General features: G+C 33.5%; 2 protein-coding genes across 5 annotated transcripts; both read right to left on the bottom strand.

Moving 5' to 3' along the window:
• Nucleotides 1-6,528: 6,528 nt before the first annotated feature.
• Nucleotides 6,529-10,622, bottom strand: LOC141671466 (uncharacterized). Its single transcript, XM_074477732.1, has 13 exons — nt 10,294-10,622; nt 9,648-9,724; nt 9,484-9,564; nt 9,079-9,207; nt 8,908-8,994; nt 8,571-8,624; nt 8,320-8,410; nt 8,161-8,231; nt 7,992-8,061; nt 7,640-7,692; nt 7,299-7,392; nt 7,118-7,215; nt 6,529-6,818 (listed from the first exon to the last, which is right to left on the bottom strand). Exons 1-13 carry the CDS (start codon nt 10,541-10,543, stop codon nt 6,729-6,731), a joined length of 1,245 nt encoding a protein of 414 aa, XP_074333833.1. The 5' UTR covers nt 10,544-10,622; the 3' UTR covers nt 6,529-6,728.
• Nucleotides 10,623-10,803: 181 nt separating this feature from the next.
• Nucleotides 10,804-16,403, bottom strand: LOC141671465 (protein tesmin/TSO1-like CXC 6). Of its 4 annotated transcripts, none has more exons than XM_074477729.1 (8): nt 16,078-16,403; nt 14,986-15,345; nt 14,360-14,537; nt 13,651-13,986; nt 13,357-13,463; nt 13,070-13,164; nt 11,904-12,299; nt 10,804-11,477 (listed from the first exon to the last, which is right to left on the bottom strand). In XM_074477729.1, the coding sequence occupies exons 1-8, from the start codon at nt 16,350-16,352 to the stop codon at nt 11,371-11,373; spliced, it is 1,854 nt and encodes a 617-aa protein (XP_074333830.1). In that variant the 5' UTR covers nt 16,353-16,403; the 3' UTR covers nt 10,804-11,370. The 4 variants fall into 4 exon arrangements, with proteins under 4 accessions (XP_074333830.1, XP_074333831.1, XP_074333829.1 ...); XM_074477730.1 differs by having other exon boundaries at nt 13,651-13,992; nt 14,986-15,336; nt 16,078-16,398; XM_074477728.1 differs by having other exon boundaries at nt 13,651-13,992; nt 16,078-16,398.
• Nucleotides 16,404-17,621: the final 1,218 nt, after the last annotated feature.

A 17,621-nucleotide genomic window follows, 5' to 3' on the forward strand; every position in this document is an offset into this window, starting at 1 on the left:
ATTGATTTCTTTATAGTTGACTACCATTCTCTTTTTTCCTCTTCTCTTTTCAGCTTCATTTTCTACAAGAAATGCTGGAGACATATGAGGTGATTTGCTGGGTATGATGATCTTCATATCCAGAAGCTCTTGAATTTGTATGCCAAATTCTTTACGATCTTGTGGGTTGTATTTCATAGGTCGAACCTTGATTACAGTTTTAGGATCTTTGAGCTTGATTGCTGCTTTCATCCATTTCTTGGTCTTTGTCGGATCCAGTGGATTTTCTGAGCAGACAGAGTCTAATAATCCTTCGATTATTGCCTTCTTTTCTATGTCAAGAACTAAATTTTTACAATCATTTAATTCTTTGAATTTTTTAATAGCTTCCTTCACCCTTTGTAAAAGAAAAATTTTATTAGTGCTGATATTAATAGCATCAGATTTCTTGGTATTAGAATTCTTTTTCATTGATTTTAAAAAACCCGGAACTCCAACTTTATGAGCTGTTGTTATTTTTCTGATATATACTTCTTGACCTGAAAGGGTTAGTATAATCATTTTTGTATACTGAGTGAATGGTTCATATAATTGGCAAAAATAAAAATCTATTCCAGCTTCCTGTTGGTAAACAGTAGGAATATGAAATATTTCACCTGCTATTAGTATATTAAGGTCTTTACATACCTTGCTGATTGTAATGGTGCTCCCATTAGCAATTTTAGCTTGTATAGGTCTTTTTGCATTAATCCAATATTCTGGTGGAATAACATGCTTACTTACTATGCAAAGGCTAGAGCCTGTATCAATCTAACAATGTAATTCAATTTGTTTATATCCTGTAAATTTTAATTTACCTGAGATATAAATAGAGTTTGGATTAGTGATGTTGGTCATCACTTCTTCTTCTTCAATCGGATTCTGAGGAAGTTGATTCATTAGAATCTGACTCTATTGGTCCAGGGTCCAATTCTTCAATTGAATATACTTCTTGAGTATCTTCATAAGGGTCTTCAATAGGAATATATCCTAAAGAATAAACTTGTTCTAGCATTTGGACCTTGCCATCATGCTTCTTCCTATTAGGGCATTCATTCGCGTAATGTCCTTCTTCGTTACAGATCCAACACTTGCAATTTTTCTTGCTTTTTGGGAAATACTTTTGTTTATCATTAGAAAATTTCTTGGAAGATTTTTTTCTTGAAATACTTACCTGGTTTATAAGTCTTCTTCTTCTTGATAAACTTGTAATTAGTCTTATGTTTATCAGACTTCTTCCTGTAGGGCTTTTTGTAAGAAGATTTCCTACATCCATACACAAATGGTTTTTCAATGATCTTTTCACAACATTATTTACTAAAAGATTTCAACTGCTTTTGTTTCTTTGTTAAATCGTAAATTTTTGAGATTTCCTCTTTAACAATTCTTTGAGCATAAGCTAAACTATACTCTGCTGGACCTGTAGCTTCTAGATTAAATCTTTCTAGAGCTTTTAATCTCACCAGTGGAATTTTGAGGAGATAGTATTTTACATACTTCACATATTCCGCTTGGTCATCTAACTGGTATAGATATTTTTCATAATCACAGAAAAATTGATCTATGGAACATATATCGCAAAGCTGCATATTAGTGATCCTAGTTCTTGCTTTTTCTTTTATCCTTAATAACTCCTGCAGCTTATCTGATGCTTGATTAATTCCTAAGAACTTTGTATAGATGACATCTAATATATTTTCAAAGGCTGTAACGGGGCTCATGACTGGCTCCCAAGTGGTGTTTTTAATAAAAGTATTAACAACACCTAAAGTCTTATGTTCGATTAATAATAAAACTGTGTTTTGATCATTATAAGCGTCTTTGTTAGTCTGAATAATAAGACTAATTTCTTTTGCCCAAGCGTCTATGAGCTCTTTCCTGTTTGACTTTCCATCAATATTTAAGATATTATTACAAAAAATATTAGAATTTCCTTTAGCCTCAGAATTATTAAAAGGATAGAAATTACCTTTTCTTTTTCTGTTTCCTTCAGGTTTCTTTGTACCTGATGTTTCTCCTAATTCTCTTTTTGGTAAAGGACGTGCTGAAGTTTGATGAGTGCCCATCCTGAGGTTTTCCATTTCCTCATCTTCAGAACTATCAACTTCTGTTTCATAAACTTCTGTTTCTTGAAGGTCCTCCAGTTCTTCAGAACTGAAACTTTCAATTGTGTTAAGAATGTTGTAATCTTTAAAACCAAATAAAGATTTTAATTCGTTACTGTCTTCTATTTCTTGGTTGGCTTTAGATTCATCATCTAACTCCATTAGCCTGATTTCTTGTTCGAGGACTTTATAGTTGTCATCGTTAACCTGCAATTCTTCTTCTTCTATGTTATCCCAGAAGAATTTTTCTACCATTTTTATGTAATTCATGTTGATTTCTTATCAACACCGAATGGCCATGTCAGACTGCCAAGATTTTTTCGTGTTCCTAGCTCTTCGTTACCGACGCTATAGTTGGGGTAACTATATTTCCAGATTCTTGATTTGTGCTCTGGATCCTCATCTGTTGTGATGATTTCTTTTCCTTTCTGCTGCCTTTCTTTGAGGGCTTCAAAGATTTCATGGTTGCAAGGATATTCTTGAACTGTTGCTTTCAATTCAGTAATAATCTTTGATGCTGCTGCCTCAATGTTATCTGTAACAAGATTAACATTCTGATTTTTAAGCAACCTTAGGATTTCTCCTATTTGTGGCTTAATATTCTTATCGAAATCCTCTAGTAGTTCCTTAATGCTCATCCTAAGATTTTCTTAAGATATTCTATGATTTCTTTTAATTTGCAGTCGATAACTTCAGTATCATACTTAGTGTTTCTAAGTTGTGACAACTGAACTTCTAATTTTTCAATATTAACATTTTGTTTCACTAAGAGCTTTTTTATGTCTCTTAGAATTTCTATTTACACATTACTCCCCCCTCTAAAAGAAGTAGAATATCTGTTGAAGATACTAGGTGATTTTAAAAAATTTTCACTGGGATCTTTACTTAGTCCGAAATAGGACAGTAAGTTGTAGATTCCTAGTAAACATCTTCCTGTAATCTGGTTAAGATAATTAGTTGAAGAAACAATAGTGTTAAGACTATTACTTCCTATTACACCACTGAAGACGTACTTCCTTGGTTCAAGGTCTATCCCTTCATTTAATTTCTCAAACTCTAGAATTTTTCCTTTTTTATAAATATGCGGGTGCATATTAGTATTTAAAACGACTACAGATGATCCAGTTTATGACATAAATCATCAACTCTTGTGGACATGCTATGAAGTAATTCTTTATTATAGGTATTAGAAGATTCACCAACCTTTAAGGTTCTTCCTCTAAAACTCATTCTAGGTTTTTGTCCTAGAATTGGATTATTCTTTGCAATATCAATTGCCCAAGAATTATCTAAAGGACTGATATCCGAAAATTGTTTTTTCTTCCACATATCCTATTTCTGAGAATACATCGTCCAATTCGATATATTCATTTTTCTTATAGTCGATGGTATGATGACTATTGGTTAAAGCATAAGCAACAACATAAGTTAAGCTAAATACTTTATCACCTGCATTCATCAGATTATGTCTCTCAAAGTCGTGCACGAAAAATAATATCTGATCAATATTGTTAGTTTCTAAACTAAAACCAAATTTAGGATATACAGTAAACATGAATTTTTGGTATGCTAAATTACCTTTAGCAGCACCTAAAATACAATCTCTTCGGTCATTGATTCTATTATCTATTAAAGCCATTTTAATAGGAGAATCTATTCCTTCTTGAAATTTTGCTTTAAGCAAAATTTTTATAGCACCTAAGTGAACTACACTGAGGGGGCGTTTGGTTCATTTCGGGGAAACGGAATGGAATCGAGAAAGGGAAAGGAGAAGAAAGGAAAGTAAAGACCAAGAATTGTTTTACGTGTTTGGTTCAGATCCGGAAACGGAATGAAAATTTACATGATTACATTTATTTTTATTTTTTAATATTAAACAATCTCAATATAGTCAAATATATTTATATTATAATAGTATAATATATTAATATTATAATAGATAAACAAATTTAATTATTTAATAGCACAATTAACTTTTTTAATAAATTAACATATAAATTTATATCAAAATTATTTTTAATTTATAAAAACTAAATCATAAATCATTTTTAATTTTTAAAATTAATTTTTCATACTGATATATTTTTTGGTCCAAGATTTAAATTATAATTGAAATAAGAAAATAAAAGTGGGAAATGGTACCTAGTGGGAGGTGGGGAATGGAGTTTGAGGAATAAGGGGTAAACCTACAACTAAAAAAGGGGAAAGGGAATGATTGTTTTTACTAAACAAACATCAACAAAGAGAATGACCCCAATTCTTTCCCTTTCCCTTTATTGAATACCTTGTACCAAATGCCCCCTCAGAGTAGATCTTATCTTAGAGTCTATTTTCAACAAATTTTTGCGTATCTCTTCCTTAGTGATTAAAGGCAGATAAACTAAACCTGTAGTATCTTTTATATCTACATGCATTTCTTTGGTAGAGATATAATAAAAGATACTGTTTTCCCTTTTAAAACGATTTAACATAGGAATGTTAAATATTTTTTCTTTTCTTAAATCGAGTCTGCTACTTTTGATTTTAGAAAGAATTTCTTGCTTTATCAAAAAGCTTGCTTGAAAACCTTTTTCATTTTCTGAAAACTCGATTTCCAAATTGTTTTCATCTTGAGTTTCCTCGGGAAATTTTTATATTATAAAACTCATTTACAGATTCTTAATAAGATCATAACTGAGAATTCTTTTAAGAGAAGATATCTCTATTTCTATTTGCATAGAATATCTATTATAAAATCGAATTTCTTCAGTTTTAAATTCTTCTAGATCCTAGATAAGAAATCTAATCCTTCTATTGTCTTTGTTACTGACAATCTTTCTAGAAACCTGTAAAAGGTGTTCTAAGTATTGATGGTTATTCATGGAAATCATGGCATTTTCAGATATATTTACTAACCACGGATGATGATTATTGCTACTCATGAAATGAGAAGATTTTAAAAAGATTTAAAACTTATTAAAAATACAGAATTCTAAGCATTTGTATTTGTAGTAAGGTTCAATAATATTATACCTAATTTTGACATACCTGAGTCTCTGTAAGATATGATCCGAGCATTCATTCAATTCTGTAGTTAACCTGGGTGTTGATTACTCCAAGAATGCACCTGCTTTTTCCCTCAACGACCACATGCCTAAACGGTACTTCACTATGACTTACTCCCTCCAGGATATAATCAAACCTTGATACTGAAGAATTAAATAAACAACAAGGCTCTGATACCAAAACGCGGAACACCAAATAAGTATTGTCAAAAAGTCAAATATTATTTATTTTTCAAACCCTTACATAATACATAGCTTAAAACCTCGTTGGGGTTACTACTCACAAGACATTACAGGTTCTCTCTCGATTTAAGAAAGTGTCTTCGTTGTAAAATATAAGATGATCTTTCCTAAAATTTAGCTCCCCTTTTATAGAGTAAGGAAGAGATTCTATTATAAGACTAGTCGTCTTCTAATTATTCATAAAATAGATGTCTTATGCTTTTCATAAAGTAGATGTCTTCTGCTTTTCATATGTAAAACAGTCCAGATGCGGAAATTTCTTACATTGGTAATCAAATTAAAGTTTCCCTCCTTTAGTACCTCCTTCAAATTACAGTGATCCGCTCCGCCTTGGGGGCAAGATTGCATCTCCTAGTATCACAAAATAAAAGTAACTTTACTGAAGTCCAGCCCAAAGAGCAACCAGAAATAAATCAAGTTGAGCAAACAAACTCAACAGACTCCAAGAAAGAACATATATACATGATGAACGTGTGCCGCGAGCGCGCAGTGCAAACAATTTTCCTAAGCAAGCAATACTTCGTTTAAATCTTTGTGGATAATGACAAAGAGAGTTAGTAATACACAGTTACAACTTACAAAACAGAAAAAAATTTACTGGTTGTAAATGAGCTTAGATATTATCACCTGGATCGGAACGACGAGAGTGCAAAATATGGAGAAACTGAGATCAGAACTTATCTGCGTCAATGGCTTCAAACTCCTCCATTTTTGTGTTTTGACAGCAACAGTGAAGACACCACTTCAACTGTAAAGTCTGCTGGCTGATATAGAGAGGTGGCCTGTAAGGCCATTCTGCTTAAAATAGTAAATTAAACCCATCTGGTGTCATTTAGATTTTTACATGAATTTGTTCTGTAACTTGCACATTCTCGCCATTTTTTTGATTCTTTTACAGTCTTTACGCATACATAATGTTTACATATTTTTATATAAAGTATGAAATATCATGCTGACTCTAAATTGAACATAAAGACCATATACAATCGTCAATGTTCATAAAATTTGACAAAAGCAACATTAAAATAATCAGTTCATTTTTTTAATATAGCTGATAAATCTCGGGTGAGTGGAAATCGAACCCGAACCTGGGCTGACAAAAGCTTAACTCTTATCACTTGAGCAAATACAGATACAAATAATAATAAGCAGTTCGAATTTACAATGCAGACATAACACACAACTTGAATAAAATACAAAGTTCCTCATATGCTATACTTTAAGCGTGAAGTTACAATCTAAAATACAATAACTGAATCAAGGGAACAACATAAAATTCTAAGAACACGACAGTATTCACACAATGTCGAGAAAAAGACTAAACTTTGAGATACTTGTCAAACCAATCACTAGCTTCTTTTACCATCAAAGCTGTCATTTGGTGCCCAATTCCTGGTTCTGCTATTAACTGCAGATTAAAGCAGAAAGCAAACAATAATAGTTGAGAGATACTGCAAGGTTTAAAAAAGAAGGATTTTATTGACTAAACTTGGAATATTAGACCAATATAAAGAGTGGGTGAATAACTTTGTAAAATATTAGTTAGTGTTGCACATGTATTATATGGAGCAGTTCAATTATTGTGCTAGCGGATCCTTTTTGTCTAGCAATTTGGACCATAACTGTAGTTAAATATGCAGTAAAACGCGAAAGTTAAAACTGTATTGTAACTTGCAATCCTGACAGCGTCTTAAGATAGCTCATTACCTTGAAATTTTCTGGACAACAAGTATTTTCATATGCCTCGACTGTTTTTTGCTTGGGAAACTCAAGACCTGCAATTGGGCAACGTGGATCTTCTTCCCCTGCATGCATGAAAGATGTTTTAGTCCCTGAACTAAGTTAAATGGAACTCATACATTGTTGAAAATGTAAGAAATGGTTATACCATTTAAAATTAAGAGAGGTCGTGGTACAATCATATGAACGGTGTAGGGTGCATCAAACTCTGAGGCGAGTCCTGGAGCAATTCTATCCCAAACCTGCATAATAAAATAAATTACAAGATGTGGTCACTTTCCACGCGTATTGCAAAAAAGGAGAGAGAGAAAACTCAATATGCAATCTTTGAAGTAAAAACTGTTGCGCAATTATATCTGGTAAGCCACAACATATTGTTGATAAGTCTTCAAAACCGAAACTAAGCATTAGATTTGTGAAAGATTGACATCACTTTGTATTTTAGTTTTGAGAAAATAACAACGAAAGAAAGATATATAATCTACTGACCTTTTCTACCACTTCTTTATCGATTGCACTTTTGTTCAAATCAATTCGTGCTTCTGCAACCAAGAATCACTAGTTAATATTAAAGTACACAATCTTTACAGAAATTAAGAAAAACACAATTGTTGCCCACATATGCTAAATCGTTATTCTTAGGACATTTAACAATTTATAAAACAAATTTTTAATAAATCTTGGCCACAAAAGTCTTACATGTTTCATGTCACTTTAAGCATTAGAAAAAGGTAAAATCATTACAAAAGTAAGCCAGGAAAAAAAGCATTTAGGATATTCTACATAAAAAAAATTGATGACTAATCTATTTCATCTACACATTCTCTAAACGTTTCCTCACCTTCAAATACTGCCTTTATACTGTTTACTCGGGGAAGCCATTTATCATTATCTATAGCCCACCGAAATCCCTACAATCATAATGCTTAAAAGATCAATTTATTAACAATATAACATATTACCACACTGCAAAAACTAAGAATAAACAATAAAAATTAAAAAAAACCAACCTGAACACCAATTATGGGAACAATTACAGAGTAACGTGTATCAGCCGCAGCAGCAAACCATGAATGCATTCCTGCACAGCAAGGTTATATCACCAAATCAGCACACAATAGCAAGAATTACATCGATGTTCTTATATTATCAAGTTTCATGTCCTAAACCTCCAAGTGATTCCCCAGTAATTCCAATCCTTGAGGGATCTATATCATCCCTTTGTGAAAGATAATCAGCTAGTTTTATCAAGTCCCAGACCTGCAAAAACCACAGAACTCTATCAAATGTAACACAGTACAGGAAAACTAGAACAAAGTGGATACACTAGTTATACGTCTCTTCACATATTCTTCTATAGCTTGAAAGATTTCTATAACATTTCATATGTAGTCCTATTTCTAAATAGACAGAATCTCACCGTGTCGAAGATGAATGGCATTGTATCACCTTTTTTCCATGCCGATACTAGAGACTGCAAAAGAGTAAACTTAATAAGGAATCAGTGTTTTAACAAGATACTGTGTACAATTGCTGCAAGTTAAATTTAGCCACCAGACCATCCGAAGAGGATATATTTGTTTTGAAATATAACTGTCAACTTTATTTTAGCCTAAGCCAGATATCTATATATTACACATTAATGCTTCACATTCAACTGCATATCAATAGTATAACATACTTATTAATGTTAAGATTTTTTTGGGGGTGAAAAATATATAGTCAAACCAAGAAACAGAAAAAGATTCAGTACGAACTTCGCGATAGGTCGTTAAACTGCTGGCACGCTCCCCATGGTAACGAGAATCGATGGCAATAGCTATGTAACCGCGTGAAGCATATGCCTAAACCATAAAAATGCATCAGAAAATTTGATAACCTTGTCAATCTAAGATAGAAAGCTTAAAAAAAATGGAAATCAGTCTTACCTCAAGCAAAGGGCGTAACCATTCTTTACACTTGTTTGTGCTATGAAGAAAAACAATAGCCGGCCTTTTTTGAGGAATGCTTTCTTCCATACTCAATATTAGCACAGGCAATCTCCCTTGTTCACCTTCCTGCTTGTGCATATATCATCTGGTAAGTCCTTTGAATCTCAAAATTCCATGTACAGATAATAGACATACCTTCTAAAGTACATGAAATACAATCGTCGCCATTGAATTGAATCTAGATTGGCACACTTAACTCACTATATAAATAGCCTATATAAGTATGTCTTAACCTGGCTTTTAGCAACCAAGTTACCTTTCTACTTTCTAACAAAGAAACAAAAAAGCAGTATGATAATTAACGTTACAAGTGATATTTTCTGGTTAAAAAAATCTTCTAACCTCAGTTGTCAAGTATAAGTTCTCCTCCTTAAGTACCTCCTTGAAATTTGGAATATTTGCCTTTGGGCAAGATTCCATTGCCTGGTATCACATTGGTTAGTTAACTTTGGAACAAGACTTCAACATCTAGCAATAGTTTAATAAATATGAAAGAAGATTTCAACCTCACTGAATAGTGGCTTGGGAGTCTCTTGATACATGGGTTCTGACACCGGTTTTCCAGGTTCCACAGTAAGAGGAACTGAAATGTAAAATCAGGTTAAATAAAAAATTTGCTCTCATCTGACCGACTTCTTAAAGAAAGACAATACACAAACACACCAAAACAAGCAAAAGATTGAGAAAAGTTCGATTGCATTTCTAAGTCCATTCACGGCCCTATCTCTTTCAATCTTCCTAACAATACAATGGTGCTGAAATGCATTAATTCAACCTCATTCATTATGCCTGACAATACAACATAGGTTTGTGGACTGAAATAGTTCTGTCGTAAAATCATCCATTCCTCTAACCTTACACATTCATTATCATCAAATCAAACACTTCCATTAACTCTTAAAACCACCATAATCTAACACTCAAAGAAACACGAACACGACTTGAAACCTGAAAGTCCTAAAAAATGAACAATCCAGCAAGCACAAATTAGAAACAAAACAAAGTAGACAAAACAATAATCATACAAACACAACTACAACTACCTTAAAAAACAGCTTAAACTGATTTCAAACACAAATGTAATTCAGAATCATACACATATATTTAAATATGACGTAAAAATATTATTATGTGCATATATAATAAAAAGACCTTGAGGAGATCGACGAGTGGTTAAGAGATGAATGAACTGAGACCGGAGCTTCATAGTATCATCACCGGCGTCAACTTCTCCGGTCATTTTCCGATGAGTGATTCCGATGGTTCCTTTAAGCTTGACTTTGTATTGATTAATATAGGAGACAGATGAAAGTGAAAAGAGTGGCAGTTGAGTTGGCACGTGCTTAGGAACATGGCACACGTGTGAGCGACAACTATAACTACTTCTCATCACCATTGACATTGTACTTCCTTTTATTACACTTTCTTATCATCGTATTGTTTTTTTATTTCATATCATTTTATTTTCGGAAATTCGTAAATAGTTTCGATAATATTCTATGAGTCCGATTAACGAGAATCGATTACTTTTTTTTGTCGATTCAAACTGGGCGGATTTTAAAGACTTGGATGTATGCTGTAGCTAACAACTATACTTTTCTTACATTTAATAGAAATATTTTTTCAATAATTCAAGAACAACAAAAACAAATCATGTAAATATGGCATGAAAATTGATAAGTGCGCTGTAAAAAAGCCCAATTACACAAATGCACTGAAGTAAAGCCCAGTCCAGTTTTCATAGTCCAACAACAACAAATGTAAAAATATCCAACAAAAATATACTATTGTTCAGTTTATTTCTAATATATCACCCTTTCTGCAGAACTATATGAAATTTCGTCAAGCTGACTAATTAAGAATTTTTACCAAATAAAAACATTTCACCGTTGGTCGGATTCTCAGCCAATACACGGCCCTAACAATATTAGAATTTAAGTTACCAAAATTTATGATAGAAAAACTGAAATTCCCTCTGGATCGTTGTGCTCTGCTCTTCAATTTTCATGATAAAAAATAAATTAACATTTGCATCACCTGAAAGGACTGCAGCAACAGTCGGAGTCATCTAGACAAAAGCATGGCTTTACAGTCAAAAGTTATCTGAGATGCAACAGAACTATGAGTTGCTGCTCCAAGTACACTGGGTGTACCATCAATGCAGATGGTTGAAACCTATCTGAGATGCAATTGAACCATGAGTAGTGCTGCAAGTGCACTGGGTTCCCATCAGTGCAGATGGTCACGGCTTCTTTGCAGCTCGTAATCTTTCATGGCACTCTGCAGGGGTTCTCGTTGACCCTCTCTTTCTGTTTGAGATGATGAAGGATGCATTACTGCATGAGTGTGAAAAATCAATTGTTTAGATTATTGAGAAATATACCATTTCAAAAATCATTATTGACATTAACAAAATATTCTTAAGAATTAAGATAACTTTGCTCCTCTAATGACAAGTTTGACAATATGTTTTAAATGTTTAATATAACGACAAATTAGATATTCTATCACATTTCAAAGAATCTAACATAAGATGGAAATAGATCTAACCTCATTAAATTGAGGAAAATATTGATGCGCTGAACCTATGATTTTATTTCATTCCATTAAAACAGTTACTTAAGATAATAAGGAGACATATTAACAAGTTAAAGGAACCCCAAACATATCTCTTTCTTAATTCTCTCACCCTTTTATTATTAGAATTATTCACACTACACATAGAAAACTAATTTCATGATTAAAATTAGAAAGGAAGTAACCTTGTATGCTTCCAGAAGTGACAAGCTTGTTGAGACAATTCAAGAAATTAGTCAAGACGAGTCTTTCTTGCTCCACATAGATGTCAGTACAACCCTCTGTACAAGATGAATTCATTTTGGGTTGTTTACTACAGCCTGCAACCACACTAGGAGATTGAGCTTCCAGGAATGTTCGATCTTGCTCATCACACATTAGTTCAAGTGTTCCAGGAGACATCGCCCGGTCATGTTGGATATCAACTGGACCTGACCCAGTGGCATCCGTCTGGACTTTATTCCCTCCAGATGATACCTGGACTCCACCTACCAATTTATCTTCATGTAGCTGATTTGATGAAGCAACAGAGGCCTCGCACTGATCCATCTGTGCATCTTCATTTGTTGTGTGTTTTTTGCCTAAAGAAATTTCCAACTTTAGGACTTTAAACAGACAGAGCAACACATGATAAGTTGGACAGCAATCAAATGAAATGTGAAGCTTATTGCAAGATATTGTAGTATACGGGGTTGGTTAGAATAAATATGCATAACTCTAGCTGATAAAGAAAATTCATTTCTTTTCTGGTAGGTAAGGTAGTACAGGGAATTCACATTTGGGGTTCCTTATCATTCTGCAAAGGTTTGACCTTCACTTCCCTAAATTAACAGAATACTTTACCGCCATGTGAGGAAAAACATAACTATTTACAATTCCCTCCTCCAATTCGAACATCATGAAACAGATCTATTGATGCTATGTTACTAAGAGCATCACCAAATTCATTTAGAAAATATGTTAGTTTGACAACTGGATTAAATTTGCATTTCCAGTCATAAAGTGAGACATTGGAAAAAAAAATTATATCCAAGGAGAATTTACAGATAAATCTCAACAACAGTACTACTTTTCAGTTTTTAATGCTAAGACCGAAACATAGTATCAAACCATAACATTAGAGTCAGGTAAGAAGGAATTAATTTATAACATTAACAATGAGGAACATTTTTTTTTTGCTAGATAACGAGGAACATTTAAGTACAAGAGAAGACAGCAAAAAGTATGTACAAACAGTAGTACAGATATCTAAAAATATAAGCATTGATCAAAGCAAATCAGGAGACCCGAAAGTGATCAAACTAGTAAATTAGCCCTCAAAGTAATAAATATATAAGTGCCATGAACTAACCAGCTAATTTGCTTGAAGCTTCTGCTGAAACTACAACCAAACGTGAGCAAAGCTCCTTCGCATCTTTTAATCCACGGATAGCTGCTACTTGTGACCTTCAGGAGGGAATAAGTACATGATTAACTATGAAAGGAGAATACTTCTTATTCCTCCCTATACTAAACTTCCAGAAAAATTACAGAATGGCTTCCTACTCAACAATATACACCATTTAGAACAGATATGTCATCAGAATGTTGTAGCTCCTATGTGCAAACAAATTGGAAATCACGTAATAAACAACATACCTATATATGGAGTCTGAAGATCCTAAAATTGTCTCTGGGGCAGCCGCATGAAGAGGGATAAATGGAAGGTGAGACCTCGAATTACTCGGAGATGTCAGATAAGTTTCCTAATAGTAAACGATATTTTATCTTCAGTTTCCATTACAAGTTGAAGACAGGGTTGAAACCCCATAAAAGTTTGCATTACTACAAAACAAAGAGGTGCTAACTGATAACTAAAGAAAAATAACATATAAATTACCTAGAACTTCATTAAAAGAAAAAAAATGAGAGTAAAGAAACAACTAAAAAGACCTGATTGTGCTTTTGTGTTCGATTATCTAGGATATCAGTGGGTGCCTCTCCCATGAATAGGTTCTGATATTTCCTTTTCTTAATTGCTTGAGGAATATAACCAAAAGGCTGAACACTCCCATGTTGCATAAATGGCCTAACATTGGCATGTTCACCTTGGCGAAGGACTCTTCCCTCTTCACTTCCTTCACAATTCTTGCAGTCTATGCATCTACAATTCTCCGAGCACATAATATTGGCTTGGAAGCACTCACAATACTTCTTAAGGCACCAAGATTTCTTGCAGTTGCATCCTTTATTGTGCTTTCCTACGGCTGGAATCTCACCTGCCTCATTCTGTGTCTAAAAAAATTGCATGCATTTCAATATAACAATAAGAAATTGTGTTATGACTAAGCAAAAAAGACAAAGATGTGGTGAAATATCAGCAGTACAGTAAGCCCTGTGTCATAAAATATAAATTCCTTCCATCCAATATCCAATTCATGTACACTTAATTTCATGTAAGAAACAAGTTAAAATGGAAATATAGTACATCATTAAACATTCAGCACGAGTTCATTAAATACCACCAGAGACTGATCCGGTATATATTATCCAGTATATTAACAACCATTATTTAAAGAAGACTGTCAATTGAGGGTAACAATCTGCACATATCTATACTAAAAAACAGTGTTTCTGGTACCCAGAGACCCATCTTACATACCCTATTATCTTGAGATCTATGTGGACTTTTAGCAATCTTCGATCTGAAGGCATTAGGATTTCTCTCCAATGTTGCCCCAACTGCCTCTCGCCTAGCAGACTCGTTCTCAACATTATTGTGACAGTTTGTGCAGTTACAACCATTGCAATATATGCCAGCAGCAAAGCACTCGCAGTACCTGGTTTATCGCATGAGAAAAATAAATCAAGCAGTACTAATATACTGTCCACATATAAAATACAAGCTAATTGTCTTTTAAATGAGAAAGGTAAGCCAATAAATTTTTTGTAGGTACACAGTCGGAAATAGGTCAAATTCATGGGAAGGACTTGATCCCAAAAAAAATTTAGTATCTGACAGGTGGATCTCAAATTTGAAAATTAAATAAAATAATCCAAATCAGTATATACTATGTACTTTGTCACTATTTTGACAAGCCTTTAGATTTTAATGCAAGATCATAAATTATTTCTTACAACTTTCAAGAATTAAAATTTTAGGTGAAGAAGAAAGAATATAAAACTAGCATCGTAAAACAAAGCATATTGCTCATTTAAACTTACAAAGACAAATAAAAGATGCATGCCATGAGCTCCTACAAGACTCAATAATAGAAGAGTACTCACAACTTTAAGCATCGAGAATTTTTGCAGTTGCACTGTTTCTGTTTCTTTAAAGTACCATCCTTAAATTCTACACTACTTTGTTGGCGCAATTTCGGAGATTCGGTCTTTTTAAATTCCACAGTAGTTGGCTGTCGTGATCTAGGAGATTCTGTCTTCTTCAGTTCCACATTACTATATTGTCGTGGTCTTGGAGATTCTGTTTTCTTCATTTCGGCATGAACATGTTGGCGTGGTCTTGCTAATTCCGCATGACTCTGCTGTCCTGGTCTTACTAATTCTGACTGAATATGTTGTCGTGATTTTAATAATTCTGCATGACTATGTTGTTGCGGCTTTGGAGATTCTATCTTGCTGTCAACACTAATGCAAGTGAGTGTTCACATGCATCACAGCATCACTAAATTAAAAATTTTATAAACACGTAAATTTACAAATACACCAAAAAAACAACGTTTATGCATTCAAATTTTACCCCATCTAACTAATCCATCACCACCAACAAAAAGTAGTTGAAATATCAGTTCACAATTATCCAAAGATGCAGACAGAATCCATCCACACTTCATGCAAAAATTTCTATTCTAACCTCTTCTCCTATCATTCCAGAAAACACATGCATACAAATTTACAAAATTAAAATATATTTCTCGATAAATTCAATCCCACATTGACCATCTCAACACATCTCCAAGCCAATGCACAAGACTACAACCAAGATCCCTACATACATTCCAATTTACATAAACACACCATTTTAAAATTCTGGAACCTAAACTTCAGCTAGTAAACCCAACCATCCAATAAAATCTACAACATTCTCCTCGAAAACTCGAACTAATTCTCAACCACATCAAATCCTTACACCAAACAAACTAATTCAATCACACTACTACCAACATCAAATCACAAACCCACATTCAAATCACACATAAGAAAATACCCAAATCAAAAAATCCAAACTTTAACAAGAAAAACACAACCCCACATAAAAATTCAAACCCCACAATCAAGAACCACAAAAAACACACAAACACACACTAAAAACACACACTAAAAACACACACATATACAATCAATACACACACATTATACCTCAAACTACCCTTTTCAGCACTACCCTCAACACCCTTCTGCTTGACCTTCAAATCCCCATTTTCAGCCGGGTCGGATCTCGGGTCGGGTCCATTAGGCTGCGCTTCAGCTTGTCTTTTCAAAGCCAAAGCCAACAACTTGGATTGCAATTGAGCTTGTGGATGGTCCGGCAAGATCGCCGTCGCCGCCGACGCACGGCAAATGGCGGTGAAGTCCAATTGACGCGCCGCCGTTTTAACGGGTCCGGGTTCGGGTTTATTACTATTGTTATCCATGATTTGTTTGAAATGAGAATTTGAAAATTGGGTTTGTGTGTGTGAGTTGTGTGTGTTTTTATACTAGGGGTTTGGGTTTGAATGATTGGATGAAATGGACGGCGGAGATTGAAAGATGTGGGGTTTGATTGGACGGCTGAGATTGAGTCAAAAAGAGTAGAGTGAGGCTTTTTTGAGTGGAGGATTGTGATTGTTCGTGTGTTTGGCGCTTGTTTGGTTTTGGGATAGTTTTGTATTGCAATTTTTCCAAATTATTTTATTTTATTTTATATATTTTTCATCTAGAAATGAAAATACATAAAAATGTAAAAAATTAAAGGTAAAACATGTGAAAAGTCAAAGGAACATTTGTTTTGGAACTTGGAATAATTTATTTAAATTTGATTGCAAGTTCGAATTTTAAATGATTTATTAATTATGCTAAACAATGCCGTATTCAAGTATACGATAATAAAAATATATGATTTTAGAAATAATTTTAGGTGTGTCGTTTATGCAATATTTTTGTATCGAGATTTGGATTTTTAAATTTTTTGTTCATGTTCAATTGCAACGAGGATGCAATCTTTTATTTTTATTTTTTTGTGGGAGGGGATGCATCTTTTAAATTTGAGCACTTAACTTTTTTTTTCTTTTCTTTTTTTTTTAAATAGTTTGAGCACTTGACTTGAATTTTTTTAGTCATCTTTAATCTCAAGTTCGTGTAATTTTGAGTTTTTATTTGATTTCCTAGGCATGCTTCGAGATATATCACACTTATATTTTTTGCGAGTTAAGTGTCAAAATTTTCCCAATATTAATCTAAGTATTTGTTAATACCTTCCAGACTAATGATTTCCGCATTACAACTTATTTGTTGTTCTTAAATTTGATGACATAAATATTAGATATTATTATATTGTTGAGATTTAAATATTAAATGTATTTATAATATATAAATTATGTGTTATGCCCCTGGGCTCTAAGCAGGCCTATCATAGATTTTCTCAAAATTAGTCCCAGCAGGTCGAGTAAGTGTTCCAGCCCACTTCACATAATATAAAATATTAGGTTCAATCTAATTAAGACATTAAAGATAGAAGAAAACCATAATGACATACGTTAAATCTAGGCAAACGGAGCAGGTGCTCTAGCCCATTATTCTAGAAGAAGTTTCAGTCCACCACTCTAAAGAACTCGAACTCACTTCTATAAGGGTCCGACCTCACCTCTCTAAGGGATTCCATCCCACCTCTCTAGCAGAGATTCCGGCTAACCTCTCTCAAGTAG

The sequence above is a fragment of the Apium graveolens genome, chromosome 7 (assembly GCF_009905375.1).
Source record: "Apium graveolens cultivar Ventura chromosome 7, ASM990537v1, whole genome shotgun sequence".
In the NCBI taxonomy this organism is placed as follows: domain Eukaryota; kingdom Viridiplantae; phylum Streptophyta; class Magnoliopsida; order Apiales; family Apiaceae; genus Apium; species Apium graveolens.

Coding starts and splice junctions, on each gene's coding strand:
- LOC141671465 (XM_074477728.1), bottom strand. CDS start 16,352: ATGGATAACAATAGTAATAAACCCGAACCCGGACCCGTTAAAACGGCG. Junction 13,464..13,650: donor GAACACAAAAGCACAATCAG/GTCTTTTTAGTT, acceptor GTTTACTATTAG/GAAACTTATCTGACATCTCC. Junction 12,300..13,069: donor AGCTTCAAGCAAATTAGCTG/GTTAGTTCATGG, acceptor AAATTTCTTTAG/GCAAAAAACACACAACAAAT.
- LOC141671466 (XM_074477732.1), bottom strand. CDS start 10,543: ATGTCAATGGTGATGAGAAGTAGTTATAGTTGTCGCTCACACGTGTGC. Junction 9,725..10,293: donor CACTCGTCGATCTCCTCAAG/GTCTTTTTATTA, acceptor TTTACATTTCAG/TTCCTCTTACTGTGGAACCT. Junction 8,411..8,570: donor TGCCATTCATCTTCGACACG/GTGAGATTCTGT, acceptor TGGTTTTTGCAG/GTCTGGGACTTGATAAAACT.